This window comes from Xenopus laevis, chromosome 5L, assembly GCF_017654675.1.
Source record: "Xenopus laevis strain J_2021 chromosome 5L, Xenopus_laevis_v10.1, whole genome shotgun sequence".
NCBI lineage: Eukaryota > Metazoa > Chordata > Amphibia > Anura > Pipidae > Xenopus > Xenopus laevis.
In genome coordinates, this window is record NC_054379.1 from 90,613,085 (window position 1) to 90,629,095 (window position 16,011).

Genomic DNA, 16,011 nt, shown 5'->3' on the forward strand with positions numbered 1-16,011 from the left:
TCATTTGTGCTTTACTTTGTAATTTGGGACTCTGGAATACTGTGGATCAGATGGTTTCATACAGACAGTAGTCATCCAGCACTTAGATTATAGGAGCTTACTGTTCAGGGGTGCACGCCAGGCAATATGTTCACCTTCCCATCTTTTAGTTGAAATCCATAGTAAATTGCAGCACTCCCATGTAGTAATAAAACCGCCTTTATTACAATATTAAATCTGGCACAGCAATGTTTCAGACCTTCCGGTCCTTTTTCAAGCTGACAAAGTAGGCAAGTACAAATTTGTGACTTCAATTAAATATCCACACTGACAATGCCCTCTAGTGGTTACAATGTATCAAAATGCATTGTTAAAAAAAAAAAAAAAGTAAATATATATACACATGTATCACCTCAGTTCCCAAATACATACAATATTATAATACATTTATTTATGGCATAGAAGCTTATCTTTTGTTGCTTCACTTGTACAGTCTTTGGTAGCCACTAGAAGATAAACAGAGTAAATATCATATTAAAACCAATTTAAAAAGTTAAAAATTGCCACACTTCTAACAGAGGATATAATTCATATTCCTTATTCAGACCTCCGAGCATAAGGGTTCCAAGTTTTCTAATCCAACTTGCCTTACATTATAACTGCTTGACCCTATCACCTCCCCTTTTGGGTTCTGGAGATTTGTTGTGAAATTTGAAATCGCAATTGGGTAACTGAGCGACCCACATCAGCAAAGTAGCATGCTACAGGATTTTGTCTGACTTTTCTCTTTTTATCAGATTTGTGTTCTCCTATTCTTTCTCTTTAGTAGTCTATATATACATAAATCCAAACGGACATTTTATTGCATAGACTACATGTTGACAGGCAAGTGTGATAGCCTTTTATCCTGAATGTAGTGCCCTTATGTGGGTGCTATAGAATGTCCCCTTTTATACAGCTGTTACAGTGCCTGCAAGAAAGACATGGGAAAAGTACCATTTTTTACATCATGTAATGTACCCTGACATAACGTCTTTCCTGCCCCAACATCAGCTCATACTAATTTATCTTTCAGGGATTGCGCCCTCTTGAATGATAGTAAAGGGGGATTTTGAAACACAGGTATCCTTGGACAGGCCACTTTCAGAATGTCCCAATGTCTTTGGACTATTTTTCCAACTTCTTTAGACAGAATATTATAATTACTCACAAAGACCAATCTCTCACCTTTTTTTGGTCTTTTCTTTTCTGTCTGGGGCATTACTTCCCCTTTATATTTCTCCAATGCTTTTCTCGGGTAACCCCTAACGGTTACTTTGTTCTCCATTTTATCCAGCCTGTTTGTCAAAGCATCAACTTCAGACACTATCCTCTTTATACGAGCAAATTGTGTTTTTGGTACAGATCTTTTTACATGTGCTGGATGAAATGAAGAATATAGCAGCAAGGTGTTTTTATCTGTTGGAAGCAACAAAAGCTAAGTTAGCTTCTATGCCATAAATAAATGTATTATAATATTGTATGTATTTAGGAACTGAAGTGATACATGTGTATAAATTTTGCTATGTTTTTTTTAACAAAGCATTTTGATACATTGCAACCACTAGAGGGCATTGTCAGTGTGGGCATTTAAGGAAGTCACAAATTTGTAGTTGCATACTTTGTCAGCTTGAAAACATAACTGGGAGGTCCGAAACGTTGCTGTGCCAGATGTAATATTGTAATAAAGGCAGTTTTATAACTACATGGGAGTGCTGCAATTTACTATGGATCAGATGGTTTCAGCCACCATATCTATTTTTGAGGAGAGCATGCATCTCTGTCTAACTGAATTGTACTGCAGAAGTAAATAGATTTTGTAGCCTTAGTTTTAAAGTGGTGATGAGACATTGCTATAACTGACAGGAACACTAAACTACCCCTTGCAAAGCATTACTTGTAACTCCTGACTCTCTGACATTGCTGTACAGAGACAGCCAGTTCTATAAATCGCATTGCACTCATGGTAGTGTAGTCTTCTACAGGCTGGAGTAAAAAAAAAAAAAAAAATGCTGGAATTCAGTATCTCTTTAAGAACTAGATATAATACAAATCCTTATTTCAGTCTTTTTAGAGTTTTTGAAGTATTTTGTTTGAAATTGGTTATATGGTTTCATTCAATATTTAAGACTGCAAAGCACCTATGATATAGAATAGGCATACAGGTATCTAGGACATGTTTATATATTTCTATGTGTTGCAATCTTTATATTAAAGGAACACCATAATCAAAAAAACATATGTAGTGTCCCCTGGAAACAGTATGTAATGTTTTGGGGAATAATTAATTTAAAAAATTATGATAATTTAGGGAAATGTTACTGAGTGGACAATTCTCTTTTTTGTGCTTGAAAGCAGCTTTTGTTGTAGTGTTCTTGTTGTTGTATTATGACTGAGATTTTTTTTAAAATTATCATATTGTAATCTGATGTTTATTTTGCAGGATACTGTGAACAAATTACTTCTCATTTTCATGGATGATAGTCCCGTGAGTATCAGATAAAATCAGATAAATGTATTAAAAGAAAGAGTTGTCTAGTGTATTCTGGAGGATTTGTGCCTTCTGGTTCACTTTAAGGCACTGGAGGACTTCCCTCCCCTCTATATCTGTATATTTGTTTCTCTGCACTTTTTTTTTGTAGCGATTGTTCTGAGGGTCTGAAGAAAAGGAACAAAAGACAGGTGGCTATACCATTTGTAGCCCCTTATATGGTCATGCCAATTGATCATATACTTACGAGTGTTACCAGTGTATGACCACCTTAAATGGAAAGTGGGAATTGCTTCTTCCAAAAGTTCTATAAGAACATATGCTTATACAGAATTTTTACATTTGGCCCAATCCTCTTCCAAAGATCTGCCTCAATACTCAATATTAACAATTATAATAACAAAAAATATGTTTTCTGCTGTTGACAATTAATTTTAAAGTCATAACATTAAAGTAGACCTAAACCCTCCAACAATAATTGCAATTTATTTAATCATTTTTTAACCATTTTTTTTTTAAATATGGGGTTTTGATAATAGGACACACACCGTTTTTTAATGGGCTAGTCCCCTATAACTACTAATCAACCAGTAGTATTTACTAACCGTTTAAAAAACGAACATAGGATTTGTTGCTATGGGTGATTAGACCTGGGCAAACTTTGTCACCGTCACAGAATATACTTTTCCCTCCAAATACCACAACCCTGAGACAGTAAATGTGGACCCTATTGGCACTATGAAATGGACCCAATTCTCCCCTCTCTTATTTAGGGAAACAGTCACTAACAAGTCCCAATACTCTTTGGTGTAAGAAATCTTTGCAGCATCACATCATACTGGTCCCTTCCACTGACTCACTTGCCATTTGTCAAGTGTTTTTTGGTGAAGCCATCTACATCATCAGTCTGCTACCTAAGCAGATACAGTGCCTAACAAAAGTCTTCATAGCTCAAGTATTGTAAAGGTAGAAACAAGATTATGTTTCAGAAGCTTCTTTGTGAGAAGCTTTTTTACCCCCTTTATGGATTTGCATACAAGGCATTTTGGAAGTGCTAGGGTTTTATTGAGTTGAAAACTGAATCCTGTATTCAGCACATCCCTATACACATTTCAATGGTTTTCTCTTTTTCTTCAGCCTGAGCAAGCAACTGAGCCTACATCAAGCTTGATTCCCTTTCTACAAAAATTTGCAGAGCCTAGAAGCAAGAATCCATCCGTAAGTATCTGTTTCAAGCCTAAGCATTTGTTTACTGCCCAATGTTACATAATTATATTTAAATGTGAAGTATATATGATAAGTGTATGGTTATACTTTATTTCAAGCAAACATAAGACTAAAACAGCCTTTTGTGTATCATGTACCAGGGCACTTAATCATAGGCTGTTTGCTTTAAATAAAGTTTGCTCTTTTTTTCCTATGCCTGTCCGTGGGATCTGTGAGTGCCTGCCACTGTCCACTGTCCTTTGGTACTAAACGTGTCTGCCACTATCCTTCTCCTCAAGCTGTTTGGGATGTGTGCACTCAGACCCCACATGGTCACTAGTAAGCTAATCCACCTGTTTATGGTTGCATACTAAACAGCTTTTCTTATACTGTATAGTCTTATGTACAAGTGCATGTTAAGCTTGCATAGCTTTCATAGATGCTTAAAAAAATTAAAGCAATTGAAAAAATCACTTTCATCCCTTTAACTTGACACTGAAAAGTTCCTTTAATTGATGGGAAAGTGTCAGTTGTGGTAGTGACTAAGGACCATAAAACCATTTAAATAAATAAATGTATTTACTTTTCAGCCCTACCCACAACTAATTACTGATAACAGTGAGAAGAATATGAAAGTCTTGAGGTTGAGGTATAGTGCAATCCAAAGTTAGGAGTACAAAAGTAAAAGCTTATTAAAGGGTCATGCCACCCCCAGCCAGTCTGCATTCAGACTACTTTTGCCTGGTTGGAGTGTCGAGAAATGTAAGTATAGTTAGGCTGGAGGTTATACTGACACACTCCTATCAATTATAGGAACAAATTATTATAATATTTCCAATTGGAATAAGGCAAACTGGCCCGATTCAGTTGCAAGAGCAGTTTTGGGTTTGCATAATCATTTGCTCTGGCAGTCATTAGGATCACATTAATGAAGATCACCAGAATAAAAGGGTTTATTCATCTCTTGAAGAGAAGTGCCATTTCAATGTGAAATCATATGTTTTCTATATAAGGTTCTGAAAATGGAACTGCAAGAAATCAGAAAAGAGCAAGATCTTTTATTTCGGTTTATGAATTTCCTGAAGCAAGAGGGAGCAGTGCACGTATTGCAGTTTTGTCTTACAGTAGGTAGGTTATTTAATATCCACTACTGGCCTTATAAATGTATATAATAAAATGGAACTGTGAAGAAGATTGTCTAAATATGCAAAGATAATATATTCATTTAGTTCACAGCAGCCATGAATAACTTAGGTTCTTTAGTTAAAGGGGTGGTTCACCTTCATGTTAACTTTTAGTATGTTATAGAATGGCCAATTCTAAGCAACTTTGCAATTGGTCTTCATTATTTTTTTTTATAGTTCTTTAATTATTTGCCTTCTTCATCTAACTTTTTGCAGCTTTTGAATGGGGGTCACTGACCCTATTTAAAAACAAATACTCCGTACAACTACAAATGTATTATTGCTACTTTTTATTACTCCTCTTACAGGCTCTCTCCTGTTCATATTCCAGTCTCGTATTCAAATCAGTGCATGGTTGCTAGGGTAATTTGTACCCTATCAACCAGATGAATTTGCAACTGGAGAGCTGCTGAATAAAAAGCTAAATAAATCAACAAATAATAAAAAATGAAAGCCAATTGCAAATTGTCTCAGAATATCCCTCTCTACATCATACTAAAAGTTAATTTGAAGGTGAACAACCCCTTTAACAGAATAAGTCAGGGTCCCCTCAGGGGGAAGAAGAGTTACTTTTGTGCCAGTGAAATTCTCATTTGAAAGTCGCGAAAGTCACCCAAATTGCGTAGGTTATGAATAAAGGTAAGTTAAAACTTGCACAATTTATGTGAATTCCACAAAACTGTCCTATCTTGCTTGGAAACTTAAAGAAGCTTAACAAGAGCAGCAGGGGCAAATTCCACTGACCACCAATGAATTAAATAACTTTAATTCCACTAACTCCAATGAAATTTTATGAACTGGTTAAATGAACTGCTTATTATAGAGTAACATCAGCTGTTTATGTTGGGATGCACTTACTGAATTATGTGAGCGTCTCCTACATGAACTTTTCAGCAGTGGAATAACAAGTTCTTGGGCCCCATAGCAAGATCATTGGTCCCCCTAGATTTATGCAATTTATGTAACATATGCGTTAACTTATGTTACATATGCACTTTACATAAGAAACTTGCATAGGCAAGATCAGTGTTACTGGGCAAGTAAGTGGTTATGGTTGAACTCCATACCTGTTGGTCCCCAATGAAACTGGCATATTAACACAATTAATTATTTTTGCTATTTATATAGAATACTGCTGCCTAGTTATTATAGCCCACAGCACAATCATTGGGCCCCTAAACTTTGGGAACAAGATGTTTTCCTTGAACATATATTGCAGTCCCATTGGGGGATCTATACTTTCTAAGCCCCAAGTAGTTGCAGGGTCTGTTGCCAGTATAGTTACTCTGCTGCATTTCAGTACAATGATTGGTGGGTTTGCATCATAGTAGTTGTGGCTGTTGATATTCGATGCTTGCAATTGCATGCAAATACAAATAATTATTTACTTAATATTAACTGAAAATCTCAGATCAGCTTTAAAGGGGTGGTTCACTTTCAAACAACTATTTGTTTTCAGATAGATCACCAGATATAATGACTTTTTCCAATGACTTTCTATTTTCTATGTGTGACTGTTTTTCTAATATTGAAGTATCAAGTGTCTTTTTTTTCACCTTCTGAAGCAGCCCTGGGAGGTGGTGTCGTCGACCCTGTAAACTGTTCTAAATGGATACATTGAGTTGATACATTTGTTATCTTTGTCCCTGCTGAGCAGAATCCCTGGGTTTCATTACAGGCAGATGTTAGAATTGATACAATTATTGCTAATACTCCAGAGATGCTGCTGAGAAATGTATCAACTCAATACAAAATTGTAACAGTTTAGAGTCTGCACCTGAATTACTGAGCTGCCAGACTCAAACACCAGAGAGGAACATTCAACTTTAAACTTAGATTTTGGAAAAACAAGAAAAAATAAATAATGGAAAGTAATTGGAAAAAGTCTTTATTTCTGGGGGGCAACCTAAAAACAACTGCTTGAAAAAAGTGTTTGAAAGGTGAACAACCCCTTTAAGGAACCCAATTCAGTGCAATTTAAATTAATCCAGGTCATTCTGAAATCACATTCACTGTTCAATGCTTACTACAGTTTATATTGTGTATGCGAGTTATTTCTATACAATTTTAACATTTTTATTTTCCCTTAAAGAGGAATTTAATGACAAGATTTTAAGACCAGAGATTAATGATGAGGAATTGCAGGCACTTCATAAAGAGGTTCTGAAAATTTACGTGACTTATTGCCTGGAAGAAAGTATTGATAAAATTCGTTTTGATCCTTTCATTGTGGAAGAAATAAAAAAAAGTAAGTAGCTGAGTAATTGTATATTTACATTATAGTGATGTTAAAGGGATAGTATAGAATTTTGTCCATCTTGCTGCTTTTGCTTATTAATAAAGCAATTAACCACTATTCGGTAGGGCACATGGTTGTATTGGCAATTTTGCAGTAATGGCTTGCAGTATAGAGAGACGTGAAATTCAAACAATTAGCAAAGCATAGGTAGCATCAGGTAGCGTAGAGCAGGAAGAATAAGGCACCCACAGGGAGCACATTGTGGGCAGAGTTTCGAACACACTGGGAGCATAGGGCAGGCAGAGTATAGCACACATAGGGAGTATACGGCAGACATGGAGTATGGAACACACAGGGAGCATAGGGTAGGCAGAGTATAGAATTCACAGGGAGCATGGGAAAGGCAGAGTATGGAACACACAAGGAGCATAGGGAAGGTAGAATACAGCAAGAGACAGGGAAACCTATCAGGACCAGTCTAAGATGTGTTACATACAGGGACACCGTGCTGGTGCCCCTCCAGCAGTTTGTATGAGAGTGTGAACATCTGAACAATGAACGCATTTACAGTCTGAGTCTGAGGTGTAAACAGTACAGGGCTTTAGGGATGTGAAAAATAGAGGTATTACAGTGTGTACAATGCAGGGGGGTTTACAGGTGTGAACAATGCAGGAGCTAACTGTCTGAATTTGAGGTGTAGACAATGCAGGAGCCGATAATCTCTGTAGTGATACCTTTTAAATTTACATAAAATAAACAGTCACAGCAGGCAGGCTTTCATGTGGGGGGGGGTCACACAAATGGTGGTCCCAGGCCACCAGTTAGATAGCACAATTGTTTCTCTCTACGATTGGTGAGGAATACTCTAATTCCATTACTTTGTTGACATGTAACATTGATACTGTCTGCTTATTACTTTGCTGATATGTAACTTTACTAAAGGCTACATTATGGATTACTTATGGATAGATTTAACTATAGGATCCAGATGAGTTATATTATCTATGTATTTTATCGTCTGGGCACTAGATGGAGCTGAGGATTTTGTGCACAAAGGGACTGTGGGTATTCTATAGCTTTTAAAAGAAAGGTCACGTTATCAAAATGTTTGTAACTTGCACCCGATGAAGGACCCGTGTCGTCCAAAACATGTAGTGCTTTAACAATAAACCTACACTGACTTGCATTGAGAGGCTCTCTAGTGTGCTTTTACTATGTATGCTACAGATGTGGAGGTGAACACTCCATTAACAGTTGAGGAGCCTGCATAAACATATTTGATTAGTTGAGGATCAGCTGAAAAAATAAAAATTTCTAGTACTCCAAAACACATTTTACCTTGTGTAAGCATTCAAAAAGTCCTCACCACACATAAGATTCAACCTTCAGTTTATTTTAAAAATAAACAAAAACCTTCTGTACATCCTGCAAAAAAAAATGTTTTCAAAAATAATTTGGTGGTGTGTGTGGTGAGTAAAAGGACTTTTTGAATATATGTATGGAACCTGTTATCCAGAATGCTTGGGACCTGGGGTTTTCGAGATAGTGGATCTTTCCGTAATTTTAATCTTCATACATTAAGTCTACTAGAAAATCATGTAAACATTAATAAACCCAATAAACTGGTTTGGTTTCCAATAAGGATTAATTATAACTTAGTTTGGCTTATGTACAAGGTACTGTTTTATTATTACAGAGAAAAAGGAAATAATTTAAAACATTTTTGATTATAATGCAGACTATGGGAGACGGGCTTTTCGTAATTCGTAGCTTTCTGGATAACAGGTTTCCAGACAACGGATTCCATACCTGTATTAGGTTTAAATGTTTTCTATTAGAATTAAGGCATTGTGCCTCCAAATTGCATAATGATTTCTTATCTGGAAAAGTCTAGGTCCAAAGTATTCTGGATAATAGATCACATACCTGTATTTTTAAATAAGAATATTTCTAATTTCTGGTAATGTTTTATACCACACTTCTTAAGACTTATTTTATTTTCTAGTTGCTGAAGGCCCATATAAAGAAGTAGTGAAGCTACAAACCATGTGTTGCCTTTTTGAAGCCTATGAACATGTACTTTCCCTTCTGGAGAATGTTTTTACTCCGATGTTTTGTCACAGTGATGAGGTAAGCATGTATACAACAAAGAGGGATCCACTGAGGAGCCAGAATGATTGTAAGCTTAGTAACTAGAAAGTTATCCATTATTAGCACACTCAGCCATGGTTATTACACACTTTTTCAGTTTCTTCAAACACAGGTTTTTCATTAGGCATAGACGGTTCCGAGTGCAAAACTCCATTTTTCCCAGATCTTCGTTAAAGTGGACCTGTCACCCATACGCAAAAATCTGTATAATAAAAGTCCTTTTCAAATTAAACATAAAATCCAATTTCTATTTTTTATTAAAGCATTCATAGCTGTTATAAGCTCATTTAAAAATCTCAGCTGTCAATCAAATATCGTTGCCACTCCTCTATGCCCGTGGCATAGAGGCGGGGCAGACAATTACTTTCACTTTCCATTCAGCACTTCCTAGATGTCACTGCTCTCCATATATTCCCCCCGTTCTTTTTACCATTTAATTGTGTAACCAGGGCATGGGGATGGACATCAGGTCCCCCATTCTGGTGCACAAACAAAATTCTGAGACGATACAAGGCTTTCCTTAAAAACAGTGTCCACAAAATGGCTGCTGCCTGCTTGCTATAATTTTGAAATCCCAGACTGAAGGAAACAAGATTCAAATAATTGATAAAGTGTAATTAAAGTTCAATTTGCTTGACTAATGTGATAAAATAGGATTTTGAATATTTTTTTCGGGTGACGGGTCCCCTTTAATTCCATCTTTAAAAATGTACTGTTAAGTTACACTGTTCAACTTTACATTTACTTGTTTTAACATTTTTTCTCCTTAGTATTTTAGACAACTTCTGGAAGGTGCAGAGTCTCCTACACGTAGCTCAAAATTTAACAGGTATGTTAACTACCTTTAAAAAGTGCTTAATTTAATACTTTGAAGTGCTCAAACAGCCAATCTCCTTATTCAACATGAATTCAATTTTTATTTGTTTTTACTTGCACTAAACAGCATGAATGGTGAATTTATTCTCCAACTTTTGGGTTCTTCAGGGAAACTGCTGAAGGACAAGAAGGCAGGTTCTCAAAATTACAGACTGCTGGGGAAGAGAGGGGTTGTTTATTTTGAGCTTATTTTTTTTTGGTTAAACAAAGTCTTTTAATTACAGGAATGATATTAAGCTTACGGCTAATGCCACACAGGGCTGATTATTGGTTTGCCGATAAATAGTAAGGCTAATGCCACACACAGATTACATGTCTACCAATGCATTGTCCCGGGTTCAGTCAAACAGAGTGGATTTCGGTGCCAAAACTCATAAATATGCATATCTGCACTGCAAATCCTCACCTTTGTCAGCACCCGGGCAAATGCAGCGGCTTTGGGTACAGACACACAATCAGTCCCTTTTGGCATTAGCCTTATTGTTATATAAGGGTACCATCACATAAGGTTTGACAGGGTTGTACTGTAGATTAACAGTGACTAGCAAGTTTATTTGTAGTGGTACTATTGCTGGGAATTGCAATAAGGCTAATGCCACACAGGGCTCATTCTGTGTCTGGAAATGAAGCCACTGCATTGACCCGGGTGCATGCAAACCGATTGGATTTCAGCGCCAAAGCACTTAAGTATGCATATCTGTGCTGCAAATCTGTCCCATGTGGCATTAGCCTTACTTATACAAGGGTACTATCACGTAAGGTTTGACAGCCAATACTTATCTTATGTGGAGTGCTCAAACCCTTATTTTCACACCCAATGTCGGGTGTCAGGTGCTTGATAAAGGGTTCAGTGGAGCCCGAAATGTTGCCCTGAATTTGTATGCACATGGGCTAAATAAATTACAGATTCATTGTTCACCTTATCAGAGTGCTACTGGTTTTACTTTACTCTGTAAGGTTTGACAGCCAACACCTGGGTTGTACTATAGATTGACAGTGACTAGCATGTTTATTTGTAGTGGTACTATTGCTGGGAATTGTAGCATAGGATCCAAAACACTGCATGCTTGAATGCTTTTCCAACAACAAGATAGCTTGTAGAGAAGTTTATGAGTATAGCTGTATGGCAGAGTAGGACTAGTTAAGTTGAACACATTTATTTTCTTTGCGCAGAGAAATGTAAGACAGTTTAGATTATTTTTCACTTAACCCCAAAAGAAATATCTGTATTTCAAAAGATATTACAGGTCTTTATCTTCATTTACAAATATATTTATCAGTAGATGGTGCACCCTCATTTCCCAAATAACATTTGTTGGGCCATTGGCCACAGGTTAGTCCATGTGCTCTGCAAGCCCAGTTTATTTGCAATAGAGTATCTGTGGCCACTTTTTGGGAGTGGTTTGGGGTTTTTTGCACCTCTTACAAAAGCTTGCTTGTCTATTTAATTGGTGTTCCCTCCACCCGTTCTTGTTTGTAAACGAGTATGGCACCCCCCAGGGATAGTGGGGCAGGCAGCGAGTACGGCACCCCCCAGGCAGAACAGAGTAGGTGCCCCTCCAGCAGTTTGTATGAGTTGTGAACAATGTGGGCAGTTTCAGTCTGGGTCTGAGGTGTGAACAATACAGGGATTTTGATGTGTAAATCCCTATGAGTCCAAAACTGCACTTCATTTATCAGGTGCCTTACCAGGGACCTATATAGGGGCAAAATTGTGTTAATGCCCTTTTTTATGCAAGACAGAAATTTGCTTTAGTGGCCGCAGAATGACTCTGCCTGGAATTAGACAGCATGTTGTCTACAAAAACCCATATATCCTTCTCATTAAGGAAACTCCCAACACGCTGCCATTTAGTGTATAACTTGCATTTATATTATTTTTGCCAAAGTGCATAACCTTACATTTATCAACATTGAACCTCATTTTTCAGTTTGCAATAGATTACTATCAAGATGGCATATTTTTATTCGGTTTGAAAGAAGAGTTAAATGCTACTTAATGAGGCAACAGAAGGCAGAAGCTAGTGTTAATGCTGGAAATATCTTAAACAGAAAGATAGGCCCAAGGTTTGATTGTGTCCACAGATCCCAGCCGGCTCCCACTTGTATCCCTTCAAGTCCGAAAATTCTGTTGCTAAAATAAAAGAGCCAGCGCCAGAGGCACGGGAGACAGACAAACAGGCAAATAGGGTAATATAGTTTTGCAATGTTGCCACCTCTTGTGTAGGGAACAGATCGTTTGTTACACCATATATGTGTGACCTTCCTTTACTGTCAACCTCCACCAAAAAAGGGTTAAAAAGACTCTCCTCAAGAGCTTGTTTAGATGGGTACTCACAAACAGGTAATATCAACTTGCACGTAAATTCTGAAGCGCTTCCCTTCGTGTAGACTGTAAATCAACATGTAGCAGCAAATAGTGTAAAAATCTTTTTAATATTTATAAAACAAAGTTTAAAATGCACTCACATGGCAATGGTTAAAATAGAGCATATCTATGCACCGTCCAACTGGAGGCCCCTCTGATTGCACCAGTCCACAGCAACAAGTCCCAAGATGATCAGGCTTGGGAAAACGAATATAAGAATGTTTGCGTTCGTTCCTTGTGTGTGATGGTTGTTTGCGTTCGTTCCTCGTGTGCAATACTCCAAAGTATTGCACACGAGGAACGAACGCAAACAACCATCACACACAAGGAACGAACGCAAACATTCTTATATTCGTTTTCCCAAGCCTGATCATCTTGGGACTTGTTGCTGTGGACTGGTGCAATCAGAGGGGCCTCCAGTTGGACGGTGCATAGATATGCTCTATTTTAACCATTGCCATGTGAGTGCATTTTAAACTTTGTTTTATAAATATTAAAAAGATTTTTACACTATTTGCTGCTACATGTTGATTTACAGTCTACACGAAGGGAAGCGCTTCAGAATTTACATGCAAGTTGATATTACCTGTTTGTGAGTACCCATCTAAACAAGCTCTTGAGGAGAGTCTTTTTAACCCTTTTTTGGTGGAGGTTGACAGTAAAGGAAGGTCACACATATATGGTGTAACAAACGATCTGTTCCCTACACAAGAGGTGGCAACATTGCAAAACTATATTACCCTATTTGCCTGTTTGTCTGTCTCCCGTGCCTCTAGTGTTAATGCTGTCTTGGAGAAGTAACTTACATTTTACTATGTATGTGATATATATATAACATACATTAACCTATAGGTGACTTATTTTATTACTGGTTATTGCTTTTTATTTATATATGCGAGTTAGTGGGAAAGCAGCTTATGTCACCACTGGCAGTTTGCATTAATATTTGCAAACAATTAAGACATTTTCTGAATATGGAAAAATTGGGGCAAGTCCGAAATATTTGATTTTTATTTTAATGCTCTGTCCCTGTATTTTTATACACCTGCTGCAGAAATAGCCTGAGTTTGGAGGATATCCGGTGAGTTCTCAGCATGATGTTTATTGTTTAGTCGCACTGTTCTGCATTTTTGTGCATCCGCATATTTGTTGAATTCTAACAATGATGTGTTTTTGTATGCTATAATAAAGCTTGGCACATAAATTAATAGTTTGATCATTATGAAGTTTACCTCCATTGGGGAATTAAATGTTTTTGCAGTTTGTACATTGATTTGGTTATTTTGTTGTACCAGCATACAGGTCCTGCATTTTAAGAGCCTTCTGTTGTAACCTTCTAGTATATATGCATGTCTTTCTTCGCAGCTCTGTGACAGACCACAATAATAACTCAACACATGCCTAAGTACTCAAATGCATGATCAGTCTGCTGAAACTTTAAAGGGTAAATTCACCTTAATATTTTAATATGGTATCATAAAAGGCTTCAATAAAACTTTTTTGTCATTAAAAACAATGAATAAAAATAAGAAGCCTTAAAATCATTTGTTGTATTGTTGATGGAATCAGTGAACCCTGCAGCCATATAGCATTTTTAGTGGCAGGCTGGAAGGTGGCAGAATACAATGGCTAATAATACATGTGAAACAATACAAAATACAAATGTAAGAGAAGGTGAAAAGTCGCTTACAATTAGTTCATCTGTAACATACTACAGTTTAATTTAAAGGTGAATATCCTCTTTAATGTAACCTTTTTGCTGCAGTTTGTATGTCCCAGATGTTGTTTAACAAAAATGGAGTGCTGATTCCTTGAGTCTATTTACTACAACTACAACTAACTGGTTTGGACACACCTGAGAAAGTAATCCACAAATACAAAGAAATCAAAACAAATAAGTCCATACATTGTTATGTGCAATAAAGTGGAATGACACAGGGAATATGTATTAAACACATGGAAAAAGGAGATGCAAAAAAGTCCAGAAACCTGCTGAAATCTGTCAGTATTTAGAAAGCAATCCTGCCCCCTATCAGTGCAAATTAATATTGGGTTTAGTCCTAATTGATGGCCTATAAAACGGTTCCTCATTACCAAGGTATCACACAAGAAGCATCTCATGATGGGTAAAAGCAAAGAGCCCTCTCAAGAACTTTGCAAACTTTTTGTTGCAAAACATACTGATGGCATTGTTTACAGACATATTTCTAAGCTTTTGATGTTCCAGTTAGGGATGCACCGAATCCAGGATTCGGTTCGGGATTCACCCAGGATTCAGTCTTTTTCAGCAGGATTCGGCTGAACTGAATCCGAATCCTAATTTAAATATGCAAATTAGGGGTGGGGAGGGAAATTGCATGCCTTTTTGTAACAAAACATGGAAGTAAAATGTTTTCCCCTTCCCAGCACTAATTTGCATATGCAAATTAGGGTTCTGGTTTGGTATTCGCCCGAATTGTTCACAAAGGATTCTGGTGTTCGGCAGAATCCAAAATAGTGGATTCAGTGCATCCCTTGTTCCAGTGAGCACCTTTGGGGCCATAATACGGAAGTGGAAAGAACTTCATATCACCCTTAACTGGCCACTACCAGGTTGCTCCTGGCAATATTTCTGACAGAGGAATCAAAAGAATGATCAGAAGAGTTGTCCAGGAGCCAATAGTCACTCGCGGAGAGCTTCAGAAAGACCTTTAAATTAGTAGCTACAGTTGTTTCAAAGAAAACAATAAGTAATGCACTCAACCGGCATGGCCTTTGTACGCTCACTGCTCAAGACTCCACTGCTGAAGAAAAAATATGTTGAAGCTTGTTTAAACATTTGGACAAGCCAATGAAATTCTGGGAGAATATAGTCTGGTCAGATGAGCCCAAAATTGAACTCTTTCAGCAAGACAATGATCCCAAACACATAGCCAAGAGAAAGAAAATAAAGCTGCTAGAATGGCCCAGTCAATCAACTGACTTGAATCCAATAAAATTTTTTGGAAAGAACAGAAGATCAGAGTTCATAGAAGAGGCCCCAGGAAAGTTCCAGATTTGAAGACAGTTTGTGTGGATGAATGGGCTTAAAAACACACCTGAGCAATGCATGTGACTAGTTTCTCTTCTCCATACAGGAGATGTCTTGAAGCTGTCATTACTAACAAAGGCTTTTCTACTAAGTATTAAATACATTTCAGTTAGTGTGTTCAATACTTATTCCCTGTGTCGTTCCACTTTATTACACATATCTTAATTTATGGACTTTTTTGCTTTGATTTCTTTGTACTTGGGTTGTTACCAACATCTGGTGTCAATTTCATGTCAATAGCACCATTATAAATATTTTTACTGAGAAAAACGTTATTGTGTTCAATAATTCTTTTCCCTGCTTGTATATACAGTAGAACCACGATTTTATGCCCTCAGATGTTACAATTTTCTGGTATTTACACCGCTTTGATGCTGTTCCCCAGGAAACATAAAATATCTGATTTCT

The 16,011-nt window shown here is 37.0% G+C and overlaps 1 protein-coding gene across 4 annotated transcripts in view; it reads left to right on the plus strand.

The window, feature by feature from the left end:
* snx14.L (sorting nexin 14 L homeolog) overlaps positions 1-16,011 on the plus strand; it is a 56,917-nt gene that overhangs the window by 14,856 nt on the left and 26,050 nt on the right. For 2 of the 4 annotated variants that reach the window (XM_018261830.2, NM_001091554.1), the window contains 7 exon segments: positions 2,462-2,506; positions 3,647-3,727; positions 4,729-4,843; positions 6,992-7,147; positions 9,144-9,268; positions 10,060-10,118; positions 13,588-13,614. In XM_018261830.2, the coding sequence (XP_018117319.1) occupies positions 2,462-2,506; positions 3,647-3,727; positions 4,729-4,843; positions 6,992-7,147; positions 9,144-9,268; positions 10,060-10,118; positions 13,588-13,614 (608 nt within the window). 4 annotated transcript variants of the gene reach the window in all.